This window comes from Bombina bombina, chromosome 5, assembly GCF_027579735.1.
Source record: "Bombina bombina isolate aBomBom1 chromosome 5, aBomBom1.pri, whole genome shotgun sequence".
NCBI lineage: Eukaryota > Metazoa > Chordata > Amphibia > Anura > Bombinatoridae > Bombina > Bombina bombina.
The window spans coordinates 63182937-63192793 of record NC_069503.1 but is presented as its reverse complement, the minus strand read 5'-3'; the positions used below and the strand labels follow the sequence as shown (position 1 = coordinate 63192793).

At 36.1% G+C, this 9857-nt stretch overlaps 1 protein-coding gene across 1 annotated transcript in view; it reads left to right on the top strand.

Moving 5' to 3' along the window:
* The window catches only part of LOC128659864 (gastrula zinc finger protein XlCGF26.1-like), a 28835-nt gene extending 21335 nt beyond the window's left edge, over nucleotides 1-7500 (top strand). Inside the window, exon 2 of the mRNA XM_053713439.1 lies at nucleotides 2663-7500. Coding sequence (XP_053569414.1) covers nucleotides 2974-4185 — 1212 coding nt within the window. The 5' untranslated portion in view covers nucleotides 2663-2973 and the 3' untranslated portion in view covers nucleotides 4186-7500. The remainder of the gene's footprint in view (nucleotides 1-2662) is intronic.
* The last annotated feature ends 2357 nt before the right edge of the window (nucleotides 7501-9857 follow it).

Here is a 9857-nt window from a genome sequence, read left to right as displayed (position 1 = left end):
GTTCTCCGCCTTATCTGGTGTTCCATGCAGATAAGGTGGTTTTGCGTACTAAGCCTGGTTTTCTTCCAAAGGTTGTTTCTAACAAGAATATTAACCAGGAGATAGTTGTACCTTCTTTATGTCCGAATCCAGTTTCAAAGAAGGAACGTTTGTTACACAATTTGGACGTAGTCCGTGCTCTAAAATTCTATTTAGAGGCTACAAAGGATTTCAGACAAACATCTTCTTTGTTTGTTGTCTATTCTGGTAAAAGGAGAGGTCAAAAAGCGACTTCTACCTCTCTTTCCTTTTGGCTTAAAAGCATCATCCGATTGGCTTACGAGACTGCCGGACGGCAGCCTCCTGAAAGAATCACAGCTCACTCCACTAGGGCTGTGGCTTCCACATGGGCCTTCAAGAACGAGGCTTCTGTTGACCAGATATGTAAGGCAGCGACTTGGTCTTCACTGCACACTTTTGCCAAATTTTACAAATTTGATACTTTTGCTTCTTCGGAGGCTATTTTTGGGAGAAAGGTTTTGCAAGCCGTGGTACCTTCCGTTTAGGTAACCTGGTTTGCTCCCTCCCTTCATCCGTGTCCTAAAGCTTTGGTATTGGTTCCCACAAGTAAGGATGACGCCGTGGACCGGACACACCAATGTTGGAGAAAACAGAATTTATGCTTACCTGATAAATTACTTTCTCCAACGGTGTGTCCGGTCCACGGCCCCGCCCTGGTTTTTTAATCAGGTTTGATGAATTATTTTCTCTAACTACAGTCACCACGGTACCATATGGTTTCTCCTATATATTTTCCTCCTGTCCGTCGGTCGAATGACTGGGGTGGGTGGAGCCTAGGAGGGACTATATGGCCAGCTTTGCTGGGACTCTTTGCCTGTTGGGGAAGAGATATTCCCACAAGTAAGGATGACGCCGTGGACCGGACACACCGTTGGAGAAAGTAATTTATCAGGTAAGCATAAATTCTGTTTTTGTAAAGGGACTATATGGCCAGCTTTGCTGGGACTCTTTGCCTGTTGGGGAAGAGATATTCCCACAAGTAAGGATGACGCCGTGGACCGGACACACCGTTGGAGAAAGTAATTTATCAGGTAAGCATAAATTCTGTTTTTGTAAAGTTTTTTTTATAGAGATTTGGAGTATACTGTGGCCAAAGAGTGTGTGTGAATGGTGTGAACATATGAATTAAAATTTTAGAAAGCTTGACATTGCGAGGTTTGAAACCATTAGAAGTTAAAGTGTAACTGTAGTACGTTAGCTGTCCAAAGGGAATATAAAAAAAAAATTAAACTCTCTTATATGCATAGACGAAAAATAAAATGTTTTTGGGACAAATTCATATGTTTGATGTTTAATTGATTGAATATTATATATAAAATTTTATGAGGATAACAAATTGTAAGTATATTATTTAAAGTTATCCAATTTAGGAACATTATAAAACACATAAAAAATACAGTCATTATACTGGGAGATCAGAAAAGGAGTAGGATTAGTTAAGGTTAGAGATTTCATTTTTACCCAACAGCTTGTAGCACCCTCAACCTATGGTTTATCTCACCTCGCTTATGGAACACTCATAACTACACTTATGCCTACCTTGTTCCCATGTGTGGAACACCCACAACTCATCCAGTGTACCCCACCCCAGAACCACCACTGATTTGTGTGCTTAATTTTACAGTGAGTATTATGAAACTAATAAAGTTTTTGGCTGTTTATATAAATAGAACAACCACAGCCGAAAGCTAAAGATTATCGTAAGGTAACTGCTTCTTACCCTCTCAAAACATCTTACACTGATTATTAGTCTGTGATGATTAAGACATCATGTTCTCACCCAACTGGATGAGCATGAGCCGGGTAGGACTTTATGTGCAGTTGCTTGTGCAATGTTAAATGAGGATGGTGGATGCCACCTCTCTTGCCCAAAATACAGATGTACTTTTCCCTGGCTGAGAACATTATCCACACGCACCTTGTTTAATGTGGCCCTATAACTTGTTTTCATCAGTATTCAGTAATTTAGTTTACTATGATGTAGTAATGTTTACATTCTATGTCATGCTTTTTAATTTGTTATTTACAGGTAAATAAATTTAAAAATACAAAACGGAAGAGTATAAAAAAAATGTTTTTTAGTAAGATGGATTGTATTAAATTTATTTTGATTTTTTTATTGTAGAAAAAATACTTGCATACATAAACCAAAATGAAAGGAATACATCAAATATATACAGCATATCTGATTAGTGTTGTACATTAGTGTTTGTATGCCTCATTTTTAATCTCCTATTTCAGCGATATAGGTCTCTCTTGGACCCTTTATGTTGTTTTAGACAGAGACCAGGCGTTAGTGTTGAACATAAAGAAACTTAGATACTCAAAGGAAAATTGCATAATCCAAAACCGGGTGCCCTTACAATACTTAACTCATAGAAATGTAATTATATAAAAGGATAATATAATCCATCAAGGTCTGATGTGGTATTCTTACATATTTATCCTCACCAAATTATCATGTATAGTTGTACATTGTCAGTTCAAGTAAAACTTTTTTATATGCCTTATAAGAGTTAGGAATATATAAGTAATTTTGCGTGAGATTATATTATAAAGAATAAACAGTCTTATTTTCTTTATTCCATTTCTTTTTATGTAGACAAACACGTGAATATTTCATATCCCTCCTTCACTACAGGAAGCATCAGACTGATACCGCAAACTCCAATAGTCTTAGACACCAATGACTATTCACAAACATTGGGGATATCACAGCACATATATAAAAGAGATGTTGAATTGGCATGAACTGGGCAGCAATCATTATGTACAGAGAGTAATTTAGTCATCAAACAAGAGGACAACATTTATGCCTTATCTAGTAAAATTATTATCCCCGAGGATAAACCACACACATTCACTCAGTTTTCAAAACATATTAAAGAAGGGAAAAGTCTACAGTCTAGCCACATGATTCATACAAAGGAGAAACCTTTCAAATCTACAGAATGTGAGAAAAGCTTTAGATGGAAGTCTACTCTACTAGAACACTACAAAATTCACACAGGTGAGAAACCACACACATGTCCTGAGTGCGGCAAATGGTTTAAACAAATGGATCATCTGAAAACGCATGAAAGGATTCACACAGGACAAAAGCCTTTCACATGTACAGAGTGTGGAAAAAGTTTTACACAAAAGAGTGATCTGAGAAAACATGAAAGGATTCACACAGGAGAAAAGCCTTTCACATGTACAGAGTGTGGAAAATGTTTTACACAAAAGAGTGATATGAAAAAGCATGAAAGGATTCACACAGGAGAAAAGCTTTTCACATGTACAAAGTGTGGAAAAAGTTTTACACAAAAGAGTGATCTGAGAAGACATGAAAGGATTCACACAGGAGAAAAGCCGTTCACATGTACAGAGTGTGGAAAAAGTTTTACACAAATGGTTTGTCTGGAATATCATGAAAGGAATCACACAGGGGAAAAGCCGTTCACATGTACAGAGTGTGGAAAAAGTTATATACAAAAGAGTGATCTGAAAAAGCATGAAAGGATTCACACAGGAGAAAAGCCATTCACATGTACAGAGTGTGGAAAATGTTTTACACAAATGGTTTTTCTGAAAAGTCATGAAAGGATTCACACAGGGGAAAGGCCTTTCTCTTGTACAGAGTGTGGAAAATGTTTTACAGAAAAGAGTACTCTAAAAAAACATGAAAGGATTCACACAGGAGAAAAGTCGTTCACATGTACAGAGTGTGGAAAACGTTTTACACGAATGTATTGTCTGAAAAATCATGAAAGGAGTCACACAGGAGAAAAGCCTTTCACATGTACAGAGTGTGGAAAAAGTTTTACACAAATGAGTCATCTGAAATATCATGAAAGGAGTCACACAGGGGAAAAGCCGTTCACATGTACAGAGTGTGGAAAAAGTTTTACACAAATGAATAATCTGAAAAAACATGAAAGGATTCACACAGGGGAAAAGCCGTTCACATGTACAGAGTGTGGAAAAAGTTTTACACAAATGAGTAATCTGAAATATCATGAAAGGATTCACACAGGGGAAAAGCCGTTCACATGTACAGAGTGCGGAAAAAGTTTTACACACATGAGTAATCTGAAAACTCATGAAAGGATCCACAAGGGAAGAAACCTTTCACATGTGTAGAAAGTAGAAAAAATGTTTTTATTAAAGTCAGGTTTCACAAAACACCACATATTTATACACAAATAAACTTTATATACACAGTGTACAAACCTTTTTTACAATTATCCTAAAGAGGACAAACTCTATAAATAGAAGCATCAAAAAGGATGTTATTGTAAATAATATTTACTAAATCCCAGTTATAAAAGCCCCAGATTGGAAGTGCTCTCCTGTTGTCCTTTGTTCCTCTATATATGTGCACCTCAGTTTCTGTCATATCAGTGTGATAGAATTCAAACACCACACAGGAATATACAGATCTATCCCCATACTGACCAGTTTACACAACCATTCACCACCAAAGTACCCCCAGTGTTGCATATTAATATACCAGTGTTAGGAGTTGTATGTTTGATTTACATAGGGGAGAAAATAATTACATTTACAGAATAAAGGAGTCTTTATATGAATAATGTGTTAGAAAATTATATAAACGAGACCATCAGTCTCAAATGATTGACATCTGTGAGATATATTTAATGTGCACATCATGTGGATAAACCTTTTCTTATAGCATATATGCTTAGCATTGTACATGTTATATACCAGAGGAATTACTGAGGGGAAACTGATTTTATTTAATGACACAATATCAGTAACTGGTACATAGGTGATCATAATCCATTTAATTTAAATGGCTACTATAACCTATATGTATGTCATGTTCTTTAACTTGATATTATGTTTGTTAGATGTTTTCATGTTAGACGCCACAATAACTGATAATAGCACATACTGTATATATAAAGGGAACATTATATGTCTGATAATTCCCTTTGTATCAAGAGCACAATTGTTAGGTATATTTATAACATTGTGTGCATATATCATGTAATGCAGCTTTTTACTATATAATGTCAGTATATACCAGTTTATAAATATAATTTATTTATTATTATTATTCTTTAAAATAACCTCCAAATACAATGTATATATGAAACAATTGAAATTAATATTCATTCCTAAATTCTTGAGATTAGTTAAATTTATTAACACATTGAAATATATTTATATAGAAACTAGAATAGATTATGAATCGACTATACACGCTTATGCTGTTATAATATTCTTTACAAAGTACAGGTATACCCCGCTCATACAGCGGGTTAGGGACCGGAGCCCCGCTGTAAAGTGAAAACCGCCTTAAAGTGAAACAAGGCAGTTTTAGATTTCTTTTCAGTGTTTAAAATCTTAAAAACATGTTTGAACTAACATATATTAGGGGTGCAATAGTGCTACGTTTAGTTTAACACTAGCACAGCAAGTATTCAATTAGTATTCAATAAATACTGTACCTGTAAAATAGTGACAATTATTTAGCACTGAGACACAGATTGTACTGCAATGCAGTTAACAGAGTGAACTAAGCATAGCAAAATGGTGCCAGTCACTTTTCTCGCAATCTCACAATGATTTACAGCACTGTTTCAAAATCCTTGGAGGTTGAACTTCAGCTCTACAAAGCGCTGTATTAGTGATTCGCTGTAAAGTGAAGCGCTGTAAAGTGAGGTATACCTGTAAATCAAAAATATATCTCTAAAATGGACCTTAATTACAATGAATCACCTAAAAATATCACAATAAAATACCAGTATCTTCTATAATTAGCCAATAACTCTAATTCAATGCCCAATATGGATTACAAACTTACTATGCTTAATTTACCATAATCAGAGATTTAAATATAATAACCAATTTTGAAATATGTCACAATAGCTGCAAATAACTTGATAAACACCAGACCCTGACTTAGAGATATGAAATACAAAAAAACTTTATCTAGCAAATAAGATTACTTAGCATCAATATGACTAGTTGTAAACTACACAGGATTATGGACATGAACTTAAAGTACAAAGTGCCCTTTTAAATCACAAGCTTTAATTAAACTATAGCTATAGAATACCTTTTGATTTAAATATAAAAGTATTAAACATCCTTTATACGTTATAAGTTAAACCAAATTGAAGTTTCAGCTTTCAGAATTTCTTATGGGTCATCTAAGAAGAATTTAGTCCAATATTGTAAGGATATAGGCCTCAAAATTGTTATCTTCCTTTGTCCAAGAAAGTTTCCCGAAATGGCAGAGAATATACTTGGCACAAAACCTGTGTATTTTTTTCTCCAAAAGTTATGCTTCTTTGAGTCTGTGCTGTCTTAGTGTGTGTGTGTGGGTTCTTATGCAAGATAAAGAATCCCTCCTTATTTTCTTTAATCATTCCCACAGGAGTTTGATAGGCCCTCGGAGTTTGTCTCTTTGATAGGCCCTTAACGGAGCTTGCCCCTGATTGGTTCTGTTAATGTAAACATCTCATAGGCTATTTGGGAAATGTATAGGCTCCAACAGTCAATTCGTTTGGCTGTCATACCAGTTTTAGTCCTGTAGGGGGCGGCAGACAACCAGAAATGCAGTTTCATCATCAATACTGCTACAGCTTAATATCTCTCCTTAAAATGTTTATTCATTGTACTATAATTTCTTGTATCAGCAAGCAATGTGTCTGATGCACATGGGACTATATAGTGCTATTTTATCTAAGTATGTTTATATTAAACATGATATATTTCTCATGATATTTTAGAAGATGCCTTTAAAGTCGCATTTGATTATTATCCCATATTAATACAAATACAGTTATTTGAGTATGTTAAATAGATTTGAAAATTATAGACAAATCCATTTATATGACTTTTTAAGTATACATTCTGCTATTTAAAATCTAAGTTGTCACCAAGTCTGGTAAACAGGAGATCCTGTGTATCCAACTCAGCAGGGGATAATCAACCTCTTGTATGTAAAGTGGTTCCCCCTCATGAAACACCTGTTTATTTTGCATAGGCTTCAAAGAGTTCAGTTCCAGACTGTTTATCCACAGGGGTTAGTTATCTGATAACTTTTATTACATAGAGGAAAGAACCTCTGTTAAAATGACATATTTAGTTTTACAAGTGTTTGTTAACTTACAAACATCCTGGGATTCAGAGCATATCTTCCACCAGAACATAGAATATTGTCTCTATCACCCCAGGGGTCTGTGCTGAACTAATGAGACAAATGTTCTCTTTTGAACCCTTTAGATGTGTAAGTTAGAGAGAGGGGGGGGGGTCTGCTGTAGTTACAGCCAAATCAATTTATATCAGGTAGATATTAGCTCAATGGAATTATTCTATTATGTGACACATGCACAATTTATCTAATGTCACTCAGCAATACCTTGACAATAATTATATGTAATGTTTTTTCATGCAAATAAAAAGTGATTGTAATCCAGAAAAGTATTGTATGTTTTTTGGTATAATTAAAAATGCAATATCACAGAATAATTGGGAAAACATCATCAAAGACAGAAGCCAAATCTGACAGTCAAAGTTAAACGCTAATAATTCAGATAGAGCAGTAATTTTACCCAACTTTCCAATTTACTTCTATTATCTAATTTGCTTTGTTCTTTTGGTATCTTTTGTTATAAAGTAAACCTAGGAGACTGATATTATATGAGCTTAGGGGCATGCACGTGTATTTAACACTCTGCAGCAGTGTTTGTAACTATATATATCATTGCTGTAAATGTTTTTGCAATCTCTGCTGTCTGAAGATACGTGCGCACTCCTGAGTTCACCTAGGATTACTCTTTAACAAAGGATACTAACGGCTAGATTTAGAGTTCGGCGGTAGCCGTCAAAACCAGCGTTAGAGGCTCCTAACGCTGGTTTTGGGCGCCCGCTGGTATTTGGAGTCAGTGATTAAAGGGTCTAACGCTCACTTTACAGCCGCGACTTTTCCATACCGCAGATCCCCCTACGCCATTTGCGTAGCCTATCTTTTCAATGGGATCTTCCTAACGCCGGTATTTAGAGTCGTTTCTGCAGTGAGCGTTAGAGCTCTAACGACAAGATTCCAGCCGCCTGAAAATAGCAGGAGTTAAGAGCTTTCTGGCTAACGCCGGTTTATAAAGCTCTTAACTACTGTACCCTAAAGTACACTAACACCCATAAACTACCTATGTACCCCTAAACCGAGGTCCCCCCACATCGCCGCCACTCGATTAAAAGTTTTAACCCCTAATCTGCCGACCGCCACCTACGTTATACTTATGTACCCCTAATCTGCTGCCCCTAACACCGCCGACCCCTGTATTATATCTATTAACCCCTAACTTGCCCCCCACAACGTCGCCGCAAGCTACTTAAAATAATTAACCCCTAATCTTCCGACCGCAAATCGCCGCCACCTACGTTATCCCTATGTACCCCTAATCTGCTACCCCTAACATCGCCGACCCCTATGTTATATTTATTAACCCCTAATCTGCCCCCCTCAACGTCGCCGACACCTACCTACACTTATTAACCCCTAATCTGCCGAGCGGACCTGAGCGCTACTATAATAAAGTTATTAACCCCTAATCCGCCTCACTAACCCTATCATAAATAGTATTAACCCCTAATCTGCCCTCCCTAACATCGCCGACACCTACCTTCAATTATTAACCCCTAATCTGCCGACCGGAGCTCACCGCTATTCTAATAAATGTATTAACCCCTAAAGCTAAGTCTAACCCTAACACTAACACCCCCCTAAGTTAAATATAATTTTTATCTAACGAAATAAATTAACTGTTATTAAATAAATGATTCCTATTTAAAGCTAAATACTTACCTGTAAAATAAATCCTAATATAGCTACAATATAAATTATAATTATATTATAGCTATTTTAGGATTAATATTTATTTTACAGGCAACTTTGTAATTATTTTAACCAGGTACAATAGCTATTAAATAGTTAAGAACTATTTAATAGTTACCTAGTTAAAATAATAACAAATTTACCTGTAAAATAAATCCTAACCTAAGATATAATTAAACCTAACACTACCCTATCAATAAAATAATTAAATAAACTACCTACAATTACCTACAATTAACCTAACACTACACTATCAATAAATTAATTAAACACAATTGCTACAAATAAATAAAATTAAATAAACTATCTAAAGTACAAAAAATAAAAAAGAACTAAGTTACAGAAAATAATAAAATATTTACAAAGATAAGAAAAATATTACAACAATTTTAAACTAATTACACCTACTCTAAGCCCCCTCATAAAATAACAAAGCCCCCCAAAATAAAAAATTCCCTACCCTATTCTAAAATACAAATATTACAAGCTCTTTTACCTTACCAGCCCTGAACAGGGCCCTTTGCGGGGCATGCCCCAAGAATTTCAGCTCTTTTGCCTGTAAAAAAAAACATACAATACCCCCCCCCAACATTACAACCCACCACCCACATACCCCTAATCTAACCCAAACCCCCCTTAAATAAACCTAACACTACCCCCCTGATGATCTTCCTACCTTGTCTTCACCATGCCAGGTTCACCGATCCGTCCTGGCTCCAAGATCTTCATCCAACCCAAGCGGGGGCTAGACATCCACTGAAGAAGTCCAGAAGAGGGTCCAAAGTCTTCCTCCTATCCGGCAAGAAGAGGACATCCGGACCGGCAAACATCTTCTCCAAGCGGCATCTTCTATCTTCTTCCATCCGATGACGACCGGCTCCATCTTGAAGACCTCCAGCGCGGATCCATCCTCTTCTTCCGACGACTAGACGACGAATGACGG